This window comes from Portunus trituberculatus, chromosome 40 (genome assembly GCF_017591435.1).
Source record: "Portunus trituberculatus isolate SZX2019 chromosome 40, ASM1759143v1, whole genome shotgun sequence".
NCBI lineage: Eukaryota > Metazoa > Arthropoda > Malacostraca > Decapoda > Portunidae > Portunus > Portunus trituberculatus.
In genome coordinates this window covers 16,240,552-16,256,063 of record NC_059294.1, presented here as the reverse complement: position 1 = coordinate 16,256,063, position 15,512 = coordinate 16,240,552, and the positions used below count along the sequence as shown (strand labels likewise).

Genomic DNA, 15,512 nt, shown 5'->3' with positions numbered 1-15,512 from the left:
CTGTCCAACTCCCTAATGCAAGAGTTAACCAGTACGCTCAATCATTCATCCCTTTCACTGGTAAACTCTGGAACTCCCTGCCTGCATCTGTATTTCCGAATTCCTACAACTTGTCTTCTTTTAAGAGGGAGGTATCGAGGCATTTGCTCCCCTAATTCTGGCTGACGGTTTTGGCACTTTTTCTACTCTTTGGAGAGCCAGCGCTCAAGTGGGCTTTTTTCTAACTTTCTTTTTTTTGCCCTTGGCTGGCCCTCTTCCCTACGTAAAGAAAAAAAAAAAAAACTGGGAGCAATTATCGTTTGGACAGGTGTCTGCTGCCTTCTCTTACATTGTACAATACCGCCAGCTTTAATTGTTAGCCGACGCATACACAATAGATATCGATTGGCCTTGATGTAACCTTCAAGACTCAAGACTTCAAGACTAGTTGCTTCAAGAAAGTTAAATCCACTGCCTCAAACATTAACATCATCTAGAGCTGAAAGAAGAAGGGAGGAAAAGTTCTCTCTCCTGCTCTGTGCACTCATTAACTTTTGAAAGAAACAATTCTAAAGTGAAATAACGCAACTGCCTGAGGAGAAGAAGGAGAAAAAGAAGAAGAGGAAGAAGAAACAAAAAAGAAGAAGAGGAAGAAGAATGTCAAAGTCCGGAAATCGATGACAAAACAATACTTTAATGCGAACATTCAATCTACCCTTTACAAAACATAATAAATCCAGTACCACCCCTCCGCCAACGTAAGACCTGAGGCAGTTGAGACTATCGCTGCGTCAGTAGGAAGACCTTTTGGCTGACTCAATTCCCCGCCACCCACCAACCCTTTACTCTTTGGGACAGTGACGTCTGACAAGTGGAAAGACTTTATCCTGGGAGAGGCTGGAAGGTGCAAGGATAAAATAGTAGCCAGGAACGAGGAGGAGGAGGAGGTGGAGAAGGAGTGGTGATGGAGGAATAATAATAATAATAACAACAAGAGAAGAAGAGGAAAAAAGAAAATAATAATAATAATAATGATATTACTAATAATAATAACAATAATAATAATAATAATAATAAAAGAAGAAGAAGAAGACGAACAAAATCAATCAGTGCCTTGCACCAAACAGAAATAGATAAGCAGATAAAAGAGAGTAGTAATCTGCTTAGAAGAAGAGTAATGGTTATAAAATTGTATGCTCAAAAAAATAAATAAATAGAAATGAAAGAGGAAGTCATGATATGCGCGAGTCTGAAAAATAGAGAGAGAGAGAGAGAGAGAGAGAGAGAGAGAGAGAGAGAGAGAGAGAGAGAGAGAGAAAATCCACCTTAGAAAAAAGTCACATCATTGACCTAAAAAAGAAGAGAGAGAGAAAAAATAAAAGAAGAGAAGGAATGAAAGGGACAAATAAGCCTAATATACCAAGCTCTTCACATCCAGAAAGCGAGCGACCACTACACACATCCCAGGCAGCTTTGACCAATCAGATGCGCCATTCTGACATTCATTTTGCGATACGCCTTGATTTGGTGGAGTGCGATGCAAACCTACTGGGTGAAGATTCTGCGGTGCCTCTCTCCACGCGTGCTCCTCGTGACCTTCCTTGTGAGGTAATTGGCCACCAGAAGCTGAGCCACAAACGACGACCTTGGCTGGGAAAATTGGGCTAAGGAGTGTGGAAGAAGAGGAGGAAGTGGTGGTGGTGGTGGTAGAGGAACGTGGAGGAAAGGGAGGGGAAAAATTACGAGGTAGAGGGAAAGGAAGGGGAGAAAAAAGAAAGTGGGAGAAGAGAAAGGAGATATTAGAGGAATAAATGAAGGAACGTCGTGGGGGGAGGAGAAGGAAGGAGCCAAAAGGAGAATAAAAGAGATATTAGAAGAAGAGAAAGAGGAGGTGAAAGAGAGGAGGAGGAGGAGGAGGAAGAGAAGGAGAATGGAGACGAAGAAGAGGTACATAGTTAAAAAAAAAAAAAAGAAGGGTGGGATTTATGTGTGTAGAGGAGGAAGGAGGAAAAACATAATGGACAGAGAAAAAAAATAGGTCGAAGATAGGGGAGAGTTGGAGGAGGAGTTACAGGAGAAGGATGGGGAGGAGGAATAAGAGGAACGGAAAAGGAGAAGGAGAGGAAGAAAAAAAATTGTGGAGGCAGAGTAACACAACAGGTGATGATGTAAGTAAGAGGAGGAGGAGGAGGAGAAAGAGAATGGCAAGAAAAACAAAGAAAAAAATAAAGAAGAAGAAAGAAAGAAAGAAGAAAAGAATAAGAATACTGCTAGGCAAGGAGGTGAAGGAAGAAGAGGAGGAGAAGGAGGAGGAGCAGGAGGAGGAGGAGGAGGAGGAGGAGGAGGAGTAGTACAACTAAGGAAAGGCAGGAAGAGTAGCAGAGGTACAGTCGGACATACTTCGTATATAAAAGGGAAAAACAGAGAGAGAGAGAGAGAGAGAGAAAGAAAGAAAGAGAGTGGTGAAACGAAGCTTTGAATTGAAGTCTTGAAACTGAGACTGAAACTTATTATCGAAACATCGCCGCCATTCGAGATTGGCTAAGGAAGGGAGAGAGGGAGAGGGTGAGGGTGAGGGAAAAGATAATTCGTTTCCACATATTCATACGTCCTTTTTTTTATGGAAGAGGAATAAAAGAAAATAAATGAGAACGAATAAGAAAACCAGTAAGAACAACAGAGACATGAAAACCGAAATTAAAAAGAAAAAAGTGATGTAAGTAATTAGTTGCGACATTGAAAGAAATATATTGCTATCATCATTATTATCATCATCACCATCATTATTATCATTATCATTTTAATCATTTCTACTGTATCTCTGTCATTATCATCATTATCATCATCATCCTTTGTTCAGGTAAAGAAAAACACTCACTTATCTTCCTCACCTTTCTTTTCCGTGAATGAATACTTTCTTAACTTCCGTTCGAGGAAACGTGAGTCAAGGCTCGAGAGACGAAAACTTACACGATTTGGTGGCCAGTCTTATGTAAACACGCCTTGGATTTCTCTTTTCTGTAAGGTTTCTCTTTTTTAGGTTCCGATATGAGGAATCTGAGATAGAGAGAGAGAGAGAGAGAGAGAGAGAGAGAGAGAGATAGTAGTTGTTTTCATGACACAATAGCATGTGACCACCGTGAAATTGGATTGTATCCACACACACATACACACACTTGAGTGGGGAGGAACCTACACCCTTACTATCCTGCATCTCTTACTTTAGGTAATGTAGCTTATATTTTAGAGGTTATTCGAGTATTTTGTTACGTCAAGGATTATCGTTTTTGTAGGAAGCGGTTATTTATCGAGCTGTTTATCCAACAAAATGATATATTACATTTACGCTATGATGATTAATTTATACAGAGTGGCAGGGTGAAGTCTGGAAGCTGCTTGTTGTACAAAATGGATCAAAGGATATTAACACATCAAGAAATCATGAAAGAACGAGATTTTTCGTCCATCAGCATAGCGAGTTTCCCATCCCTGTCATCCGTTCAAGCAGATTGTGGCTTTTTTTTTATACGAAATTCAACGGCGCCTGTATGCGGTATACAATTTTCTTCCTAAGTATTGATATGGGGAATCGTTTAATTTATATGCTAATGCAATTATAGGGAAAGTTAGCTCACATCCAAACTTGGCCAAGAAGACTACGTAGCGTATCAGATTTTTATGATTGTGTGTAACATGAGCAGCAGAGCCTTCACATGGTGGAGAGAGGAGGCGTTGCTCCCTGCTCCTAATTCCCAAATGCTTCTCTTGCTTATCTCGACAATTTTTAATTGGGTTTAGTGGAAATTCTTGTTGTTTTCAAAGAGTTTTCAAAATTCTAGCTATGATTTAACTAAGATTGCGCACTGTCATTGAAAGGAAACTCCAGTGAATCCACACTTATCATTATCGAGGTCTTCGAAAACAGTCCTAATGAAAGTCAAAAGTGTTTAATACCAGCCTATGTACAGTTGTTGTTAAAAGTAAAGTAGCCCTCCCTGTTTGCTTCCATTATGCTTTGTTTTACTGTCCCAAGCTATCAAATGAATCCCTCTGATTTACTGAGACGTTTGATAATTTGCTCCCTAGTTTGAACGCGCAAGGTAATGAACAAAGCAAAATTCATTGGGTGAAACGGAAATATGTTGGTGAATGTTTTTCCCCTCATTTTTTTTTTTTTTTCCTTCTTGGGTCCCTGGCCTACTATCATTCGCATAAAAAAAAGTGTAGGGTACAAATCCTCAGCGAGACAGTCCAGCAGAGACTCATTCCAGACTCCTCTTTCCAGGCTGAGTTGGGTCGATGGCGGCGACGATGGCTTAACCAACCTTTATTGACGTGACCCAGCGCGGCCTGACCTACCCCAGCCATGTCCTCCACGAGCCAACTCCTGGTCACAACCTGGAAACCTCAGCCCTCAGGATCCCCACGAACACAGTATCATTGTAGCAATGGGTCGCCGCGCCACAAGCTGAGGGCCAAACAATGCCGCCTACTTGGAATGAAAATATACACAAGTTTCCTGCTTAGTGAGTGGCCGTGATGCACGATGGCTCACCTCTGAAGTGTAGATATACAGTGTGCACCTTTTAAGTGATCGCTGCGCCTCATATACGAGAAAAGAGTCAAGATGTCTGTTTATGCCTCACACTGCTGATCTTGTCATCAAAGTATCTGGAGCTCATTTGAGTGTCGACGTGGCGACCTTGAGTTTGTGCGGTGGTGCGTGAGTCACGGTGGCGTTTGGTATGTGTCTTGAGGGCGTGTTGAGGGTGATGGTGTCGGCGGCAGTGGTAACAGCAGCTGCAGCGGTTGAAGTTGTCCATCAGAACTCTCCACACTTTCCCTCCATCGCTGCCCCTGTTCCGTTCACCTCCCGCCCGACAAACGCACGAATGGAAAGTGGCACTGAGGGTAATGCGTCACAAGTGTTGGCACCGGAGAACACTGCTAGAGATAGTCACGAGCAGGACAGCAAAGATACAATATTGGGTGGTGAAGGGCACGCAGGCAGCTACAGCAGTGTGAGCTATCTAGACGTCAACAGTAGTACTGGTAGTAACAGTTCACTATTACGTTCCGATAACAGAATTGGAAACTGTAGTATTGTCGGTGATGGCGATAACGTCGAGTCTGAAATGTGCGAGCAGGAAGAGAAAGATGGCGAGAACAGAGACGAGATGTGGCAGGAGTGTCCAGGGCTGGCGAAGTCGCGGCTGGTGGAGGAAGGCTTTAGAAGAGCCGTGTCCTTGGGGCTGGAGCAATGCGGACGGCTGTGGTGCAACCGTGTAGAAGGAAGTGAGGAGCGTCGACACCATGGCGAGGTGTACTACGTCGTCCAACTTGGCCACGTGGCGGAGCACGAACACGAGTGTCTCCTTAACATCAGTCGGATGATTGTGCTCCATCACTCGTGGCCAATGTGTGTCAGCGACTTCGTGTGCGCCACCAACCACTCCACCTTTGACATGTCGGCATCGGACTGTATGCCATGGCAGTGCTGGGCGGCGGAGACAGCAGTGTTAGTGTTCATGGTGCTTGTGTCTACCTGTATCGTGACCATGAGTGTGGTGATCATGACGGTCATCATCGCCTGTCCACAGTTCCACAAGCCCAAGTATTACCTTCGCTTTTCGCTCGCTGCCACTGACTTCTTAATCGGTGTGATTGTGTGTGGTCACGCCGCCTACAATCAGTGGGTGGGTCTCACTGAAATCCCTTTCGGTAGGTTTTTGGAGTACGCCAATTTAAAGGCGGGGCAGCTGTTTCGCCACGTACCTAACTGCTTGTGGGGCGTGTCGGACGTGCTCACGCAGATCAGTGGCTTCTTCGTGTCCTCCAACATGATCATATCACTCTACACTCTCTCCCTAATGAGCCTCGACCGGTACCTGCTGCTCACGCGCACTCATTACCGTACGCTCGTCACCTCCCGCCGCGTCGGTGTCGCTCTCCTGGTGTCATGGAGCTGTGGTCTCTGTGTCCCGTCGCTACACTTTGTTTATCGGCCTCAAAAGCAGGACGACATATGCGTCAACTACGACACATCTTCGTTGGACGTACATATCATCAACAACGAGAGCAAGATCGCCACAGCAGACTACAAAGTGTACCTGAAGCATGCAGTGCCGCTGAGCGTGACGGTGGTGGTGGTGGCCTTTCCCATCATCATGCTCCTCGTCTTTTCCTTCAGGACGCTCCGCAAGTACAATTCCTACACTCGGGACCGCTCGGTGCGGCAGGTCAAGTCGGCGCTTCAGCTCACTCAGAGCCACTGCTCACTCTCGCGGCAGGTGAGCAGCACTAGCCTGGCCGCCATGGTGGCCCTCAGCCCGCTGGCCACCCCTGACCGCACACACTTGGCCACCGCCCGTGCGCCGCCTTCCTACTGCCACTCCTCGCCTCCTTCCTACAAGCTCAAGTTCATTTTCGGGAAAAGGAAGCCAGAGAACAACGATGGTAAAATGTACGACACCAAGACAGCGGCCTCGTCCTTGAACCTCGCGCAGCGCCTCAGTGACAGGGCCCAGGGTGAGTCCCGCTCAGTGCATGTATACTGAGTAGACACCACCCATGATGAACAGTGTATTCTAGTGAAATCAGTGGAACATGGACCCCACTATTGCGATTTTTTTTTTTTTCTTATAAGGGATGCCCTAAACATTTCCTGTCATTTGGAGTCACTGCCCATTTTTCTTTTGTGTGTTGTGTGGTAATCACGTAGAGCATAAAACAAAATATGAATAAAAACGAGATGAATGTCGGCTATGACGAGTTTCATCACCAGGCTGGAAATTGGATGTGTAGGGTGCAGGAGAGGATCAGTCTAACGAAATACAAACAGAATCACGCGCGAGGAAGAGAACATGAAGCTGTGGATGAGAGAGAGAGAGAGAGAGAGAGAGAGAGAGAGAGAGAGAGAGAGAGAGAGAGAGAGAGAGAGAGAGAGAGACAGACAGACAGACAGACAGACAGACAGACAGACAGACAGACAGACAGACAGACAGACAGACAGACAGACAGACAGACAGACAGACAGACAGACAGAGAGAGAGAGAGAGAGAGAATAATAAATCTTTGAAAAATATATATATATAATCTACTTATTAATATTACTCAAATATTTGTATTTGAATACCAACCTTTTCAGGTTTGCAATATCAAACATGGATCAAACTCGTAGTGTTGTTACTGGAAAGATTCACTCTAGTTTTATTGTCTTGCATTTTAACAAACTCTTCCATGAAGTATTGAGAACCAAAGGAACATTGTACATCATAAAATTTTTCAAAGTGTATTTTTCAAGGACGTGAGAAGACAGCATTTTGTACCGTAAAAATATAAAATGTGTATGATATATACTATATTGTTGGGATAATAGCAGCTATATGTCTACGTATCATTTGCAGACACGATGAGCAACGGAGGCGTGGTGCAGGCTGAACCAGCAGCACAGGAGAATGGCAGGGAACGAGAAGGCAGTGGCGGAGGAGATGGAGTTAATGGTAGAGGTGAAGGTAGTGGTGGAGGAGGTGGAGGGCGAGAGTCAATTCTGGGGGCTCTGGGACTCCGTCGCCTGCTGGCCTCCCACTCCCACAGCGACCATGTGGCTGCCACCATCCGCCGCTTACGAGGTGTGTGTGTGTGTGTGTGTGTTTGTGTGTGTGAGACTACCTCAGGAGAAGCAAATGGTCCATGTGATCCATAAATCCGTATCTATCATAAGGCTGTCTGGACCTGTCCTGCTATCATTGTATGCCAGCATCTATGTGGTGCCAGCTGGCTAGGACATACAAATAGAAAAAAATAATAAATAACAGCAAATATGATAATGATCATATATATATATATATATATATATATATATATATATATATATATATATATATATATATATATATATATATATATATATATATGTGTGTGTGTGTGTGTGTGTGTGTGTGTGTGTGTGTGTGTGTGTGTGTATTTGTTTATTCATTTATTTATTTATTTATTCATTTATTTATTTATTGTCTTGTGTGCTGAACGTTTCCTATTATCCATGACACTCCAAATACTACCTTGAGTTTTACAATATAACACTGTCTAAAGAAACATTTAGATTGAAACCAAAAATGTCCTTTTAGCATTCCTATACATACATACTGCTCAGAGAAGGGATGAATGAGAATATTTGAATACAGTTATTAGAAATAATGGCCTCCTCCTCAATCATCTATAGATACTATCTCAAACATTCGGTGCATGCTTATTCAAACAACTGCCACCATATATGTTGCAGGAGCGTGGTGCTGGGCGGCTGGGGAGCTGAGTGGATGACGGGACGGGACCGAGAGATTACTTGTACCGTACTGGTGAATGTGGCCGTGTTCATGTTTGCCTGCTTCCCACTCCTAGCAGTGGGCGGCTGGATGATGTTCCTCTACTTCACGCAGCAGGTGAGAGAGAGAGAGAGAGAGAGAGAGAGAGAGAGAGGAGGAGGAGGAGGAAGTGGCAGTGTGTTTGTGACAATATACACAAACGTATCACTCATCACTCTAATCCTCCGTCACTTCCCTTGCAGGAGAGTATCAACAACCGGGCTCCCCTCAAACAGCTGCTCTTCGTTGCCCCGTGGCTCATGGCGCTCAACAGCCTCTGGAACGCCCTTCTGCACCTTGCCTACAATCACAAGTTCCGCAGCGCCTCCGGACACCTCATCTGGACAGCCTGCCGGAGACTCTGCCGATTGTTCAATGGCTGCGGCAAGGAATGAAGGAAGGGTAGGCAAATGGGAGTGGGATGATAGGTTGTGTATTATCGTATTAGGGAACGTCTTATTACTGTATTACGATACGTTTTTGCGAAGATTTCATTTCTAGTCATGCATAAACCGGTAAAATGGAATGTAACTTAATGTTCAGTCGTGTTATACGTATTTGAATGTGTAATATAGTTTATGTATAGGGTAGCACTTCCTCGGGGAATATATACGTATGATTAAGTTTGATGTGATCATTGCCGTCTATCTAGCTTTTATGTAGGCACTGTCTCCATACTGTTGTTGTGTCGGAGGCTTGGCACCACTGCTCCTCTGGCCCACACTCCTCCCCTCCGTGAAGCCTCGAGTCAGTGTGGACTTCCGTCAAGCAGACACAAACAAACACAAACCTCAATTAATGCCTTAAACACCGAACGACTTAGATGCTGACAACCAAGAACACACACACACACACTACCATTACTGCTATTACACGGTGGCTCGGTGTGATATACAACTAAGAATTAACACCATTCTTCTTACCTTGGAAAAGATGTGAGGTCGATCTTAATCACGACAGCTTGGCGGGAGAGTTCGTACTCACTCTCTCATAATCATGACTGGCACTATGTTACACTGTTGCATCGATATAACTTAATTAGTAATTATCTCCTCTCAAAGATAGATACAACGACAAAAAACGCAGTACTTCCACCGCTGTATACCGCTGTTTGTTCAGTGAGTGGTACAACCTTTCATTAGAACATTTATTTATTAACTCGTTATACGAATGACTCGCTCAGCACCTGAGTAGGGCAACTGAAATATACAAAATATTGTACATGCATCATTTCCCCCTTGTCTCTTCGGTGAGTATATACCTATAATATATGGTGCTTGTAACGACGAGACGTGTGTGTTGTACGTATTGACGTACCGTTGTTGTTTTGCGTGCACCATTTCCACCTGCTCTGTGTCGACTAATCATGAAAAATGAAAGCCAAATAATCGTTGAGCGTTGATGAATATACGACCCTCTGTGTTTACCAGAAGAGACGAAGAGTAATAGCCGACGAACCAGTGACTGGCAGCCGTATACTGTGTACATCAGGTGACGGAGGGACGGTGTGGTGGAGGTTTGATGGTTATACTATTTGTATACGTTTTATATGAAGTACATTTATCGGTTACAATATAGGAAATCAGGTTGTCATACATGGACTGTTAAGATATATTCAGAGCTAAAAACTACAGCGTTCAGACAAAACGTCTCCTCATCCCCTCTCCCCCGCCGTTCGTGAGGGCCACACAAACACGGTTACGGCGCATCCAATATGTGGCAAAGTAGTCAAGAGTTTCAATATTCCTCAGTATTTCTGGCACTCATTCCTTGGCTGATTCATTCATTGATCCTCGGTCCCCTCATCAACACTACCCTAAGCATCTAATTAGCTTCTTTGAGAACGTACAAACAAATTTGTGGCACCATTCATTATAAATAGAAGGCACCTTGAGAGATGGCATAATTACGTGTTTTTATGCCTCGCCTTGTTTACCTCTAAGAGTGTAGTGGCATCTTTCAGGTGTATCTACTATACATTTCAGCGGTGGACAAACGGTGTTTTTTGCAGATATCTCCTAAACGAATCGTTGGATGAGTATGATATTTCAACACACTACCTTGAACATCCGTTCGTAATTTATGGTTAACATACCACAGTGCTATATGTGTTATGTGAGGAGTTTACTGAGTGATATTACGCCTAATCCAGTCATCATATCAAAGGTGTTATACAGAATCGGACGAGTGTGGGGTACTCGTCTAACCCTCCACCACCACCACCACCCTGAAGAACCCCAGACCACTCCTTCTCTACCCCAGTATCGCATGACCCTCTTCCCGCTTCCTCTTCACCCCTATTCACACCATCAGCCTTCCACCTTTGATTTTTTCCCTATTGTAATTACATACGTATAGGTATAATAGTTACATACGTCAGTATGTACATACATATCATACATTAATGATATTATTTAATACAATTGCTGGTATATGTGGACATGAAAACCAGAGTGGGTCAAACGACCGTGAAAGCAATAGCTAATTCCGCTGTTAATGGCCGTATAGCTGGATAATAAGCAACGTATCTAACAACAAAATAATATTATATATAAACTGGACCACTTTTTATGATCAATAGGTAGACAGTACGCAATAAGAGTATCAACTTTTCCTAACAGTAGAAGGTCCAGGTCACAGGTAATTCCAGCACATCATGTTCACATGGTTGACCATAACGACTGCAAACATGGCTCTTCTATATACTACACGTAAACGTGCTGTTGTACAGTAATTATCAACGTGAACCACTTCTTGCCTTCATGAAATTGTACCATACTCGTTAATAATCATATCTATACATACACACTTACAGAACATTATAATGTATAAATACAGTGGTGGGAGAAGTAAGAAGGGACACAGGAGTGAGGGAGGCGAGGAGCTAGGGAGAGGAGAGGAGGGATAAAGAGGGCGAGGACTTCCGAGACGGGGGAGACGTAGTAGTGGTTAGGAATGGTTTGGGTGGGTGTGTGGGGGGGCCACACTTTCATTCGAATGCGTCAACATGACTCGTCGGCTTTGTGTTATTTTTCACGAGTAAACTCCTCGCATAAGACATATAGCACTGTGGTATGTCAACCATAAATTACGAATGGATGTTCAAGGTAGTGTGTTGAAATATCATACTCATCCAACGATTCGTTTAGGAGATATCTGCAAAGAACACCGTTTGTCCACCGCTGAAATGTATAGTAGTTCTATGTAAGGCGATTTTTGCTGTACTACTCATTTTCGGGTCCCAGACATGGTATTTCTCCCTAGCTAGGTCCAACATCTTCCTCAACGTCTCTGCACACCCACATGTTCATACCTTCCGTGACGTCACATGTAAATAAGGCCGCTAGCGGCTGCACGAGACCAACATCTCGGTCTTCTTTTGCGGCTGGTTTCTCCACCCGCTAGTCACCGATATCCAGCCGAAAACTCTACCATCTAGCAGTTCCAGGCGCATATTGACATGTGTGAACCAGCTTGAAGTTACTAAGTCCGCTACAAACACACACACACACACACACACACACACACGGTAACTCAGTGGTTAGAGCGCTGGCTTCACAAGCCAGAAGACCGGGGTTCGATTCCCCGGCCGTTTGGAGATATTTGGGTGTGTCTCCTTTCACGTGTAGCCCCTGTTCACCTAGCAGTGAGTAGGTACGGGATGTAAATCGAGGAGTTGTGACCTTGTTGTCCCGGTGTGTGGTGTGTGCCTGGTCTGTCAGGCCTATCCAAAGATCGGAAATAATGAGCTCTGAGCTCGCTCCGTAGGGTAACGTCTGGCTGTCTCGTCAGAGACTGCAGCAGATCAAGCAGTGAAAACACACACACACACACGCACACTCTCTCTCTCTCTCTCTCTCTCTCTCTCTCTCTCTCTCTCTCTCTCTCTCTCTACATATGTATCATTGATTTTCCACAACACCACATGATTTTCATCCTTTATTTTTTTTCCTCACGTATCATTAGTAATGACACGGTAAAGGAAAATGGCTCAGCGGTATATAATCAAGATGAATTACGGGACCTGGATGTATCCTTAGTAGTATTATATAAGTAAGATGTGGGTGTGGGTCGTGTTTTCCTGTCTCCATGTCTTACGTAAGTTTCGAAGTCGTGAGTATATGTATGCCTTGCTTACACCACCTCCCTCTGGACACCATTCCAGCTGTCAGTGTTTTTATTCTTAGAGGAGAGAATATCTATATTATTCTATCATTTCATGTTTGTTTGTTTGTTTTTCATTTGTCACTGCGTAATGCTGTTCTCCGACATTCTGCATCATCAGCTCTTTCTCTCTTTTTTTTTTTATTCATTTATTTTGACAAATTTCAATTTCATGTAATTGCATTTCCTTTATTATAATGTGGTTCTCTCTCTCTCTCTCTCTCTCTCTCTCTCTCTCTCTCTCTCTCTCTCTCTCTCTCTCTCTCTCTCTCTCTCTCTCTCTCTCTCTCTCTCTCTCTCTCTCTCTCTCTCTCTCTCTCTCTCTCTCTCTCTCTCTCTCTCTCTGTGTGTGTGTGTGTGTGTGTGTGTGTGTGTGTGTGTGTGTGTGTGTGTGTACACTTAGGCCCCGCAGTCAATATATCATGAACGCCATACTTGACGGGAAATAAAACAAAAATTATGGTAAAATCTTACCTTGTTGATTTACCGGAGAATGATGATCTGCGGGAGTAATTATAAAGGTCAGTGGAGTGATTAAGTTTATCTGGAAAGGTTATTATGTTATTAATCATACGCAGCTCTGAAGAAAAAAAAAAGGCAGAGAGAGAGAGAGAGAGAGAGAGAGAGAGAGAGAGAGAGAGCTTGCCTTGAGGACCGCTAACCTCTTCTCATCTAATAACTTAACCGTTATATTATCACCTAACAACGTAAGGTAACCTAACCTAAGCGAACCTCCAGGAACACTCTCGTTAGCACGGCAGCTCGCGCGTCGTCTCAGAGGTAAAAAGTCATATATACGTATGTATTGTACTTACTGTAGCTAATATGAAGCGAACATTTTGTAGCTTAGTAGTTATTGCTGTTTTTCCCATTATTATTTTATTATTATTATTATTATTATTATTATTATTATTATTATTATTATCATTATTATATATTATTAGTATTATTTATATTTTTATCAGTATTATTGTTATTACCATTATCATTGTTATTATTATTATTATTATTATTATTATTATTATTATCATTATTATTATTATTATTATTATTATTATTATTATTATTATTATTATTATTATTATTATTATTATTATTATTATTATTATTATTATTATTATTATTGTTATTATTATTATCATTATTATAATTATTTTCATTAATATTAACATCGATTTATCGCTACTACTACTACTACTACTACTACTACTACTACTACTACTACTACTACTACTACTACTACTACTGCTGCTGCTGCTGCTGCTGCTGCTGCTGCTGCTGCTGCTGCTGCTGCTGCTGCTGCTACTGCTACTACTACTACTACTACTACTACTACTACTACTACTACTACTACTACTACTACTACTACTACTGTCATCATCATCATCATCATCATCATCATCATCATCATTCTCATCAACTACACCATCACTACCACCGCCATTACCATATATATATATATATATATATATATATATATATATATATATATATATATATATATATATATATATATATATATATATATATATATATATATATATATATATATATATATATATATATATATATATATATATATATATATATATATATATATATATATATATAAAGAAACACACACACACACACACACACACACACACACACACACACACACACACACACACACACACACACACACACACACACACAGCCCGGTAGCTCAGTGGTTAGGCGCTGGCTTCACAAGCCAGAGGACCGGGGTTCGATTCCCCGGCCGGGTGGAGATATTTGGGTGTGTCTCCTTTCACGTGTAGCCCCTGTTCACCTAGCAGTGAGTAGGCACGGGATGTAAATCGAGGAGTTGTGACCTTGTTGTCCCGGTGTGTGGTGTGTGCCTGGTCTCAGGCCTATCCGAAGATCGGAAATAATGAGCTCTGAGCTCGTTCCGTAGGGTAACGTCTGGCTGTCTCGTCAGAGACTGCAGCATATCAAACAGTGAAACACACACACACACACACATATATATATATATATATATATATATATATATATATATATATATATATATATATATATATATATATATATATATATATATATATATATATATATATATATATATATATATATATATATATATATATATATATATATATATATATATATATATATATATATATATATATATATATATATATATATATATATATATATATATATATATATATATATATATATATATATATATATATATATATATATATATATATATATATATATATATATATATATATATATATATATATATATATATATATATATATATATATATATATATATATATATATATATATATATATATATATATATATATATATATATATATATATATATATATATATATATATATATATATATATATATATATATATATATATATATATATATATATATATATATATATATATATATATATATATATATATATATATATATATATATATATATATATATATATATATATATATATATATATATATATATATATATATATATATATATATATATATATATATATATATATATATATATATATATATATATATATATATATATATATATATATATATATATATATATATATATATATATATATATATATATATATATATATATATATATATATATATATATATATATATATATATATATATATATATATATATATATATATATATATATATATATATATATATATATATATATATATATATATATATATATATATATATATATATATATATATATATATATATATATATATATATATATATATATATATATATATATATATATATATATATATATATATATATATATATATATATATATATATATATATATATATATATATATATATATATATATATATATATATATATATATATATATATATATATATATATATATATATATATATATATATATATATATATATATATATATATATATATATATATATAT

At 40.0% G+C, this 15,512-nt stretch overlaps 1 protein-coding gene across 1 annotated transcript; it reads left to right on the top strand.

Annotated features, from left to right (window-relative positions):
- The first annotated feature begins 4,373 nt into the window (after positions 1–4,373).
- Positions 4,374–10,289, top strand: LOC123516189. The gene is made up of 4 exons (XM_045275375.1): positions 4,374–6,507; positions 7,386–7,610; positions 8,260–8,417; positions 8,543–10,289. Exons 1-4 carry the CDS (start codon positions 4,725–4,727, stop codon positions 8,732–8,734), a joined length of 2,358 nt encoding a protein of 785 aa, XP_045131310.1. The 5' UTR covers positions 4,374–4,724; the 3' UTR covers positions 8,735–10,289.
- Positions 10,290–15,512: the final 5,223 nt, after the last annotated feature.

Coding starts and splice junctions, on each gene's coding strand:
- LOC123516189 (XM_045275375.1), top strand. CDS start 4,725: ATGTGTCTTGAGGGCGTGTTGAGGGTGATGGTGTCGGCGGCAGTGGTA. Junction 6,508..7,385: donor CCTCAGTGACAGGGCCCAGG/GTGAGTCCCGCT, acceptor TATCATTTGCAG/ACACGATGAGCAACGGAGGC. Junction 8,418..8,542: donor TCCTCTACTTCACGCAGCAG/GTGAGAGAGAGA, acceptor CTTCCCTTGCAG/GAGAGTATCAACAACCGGGC.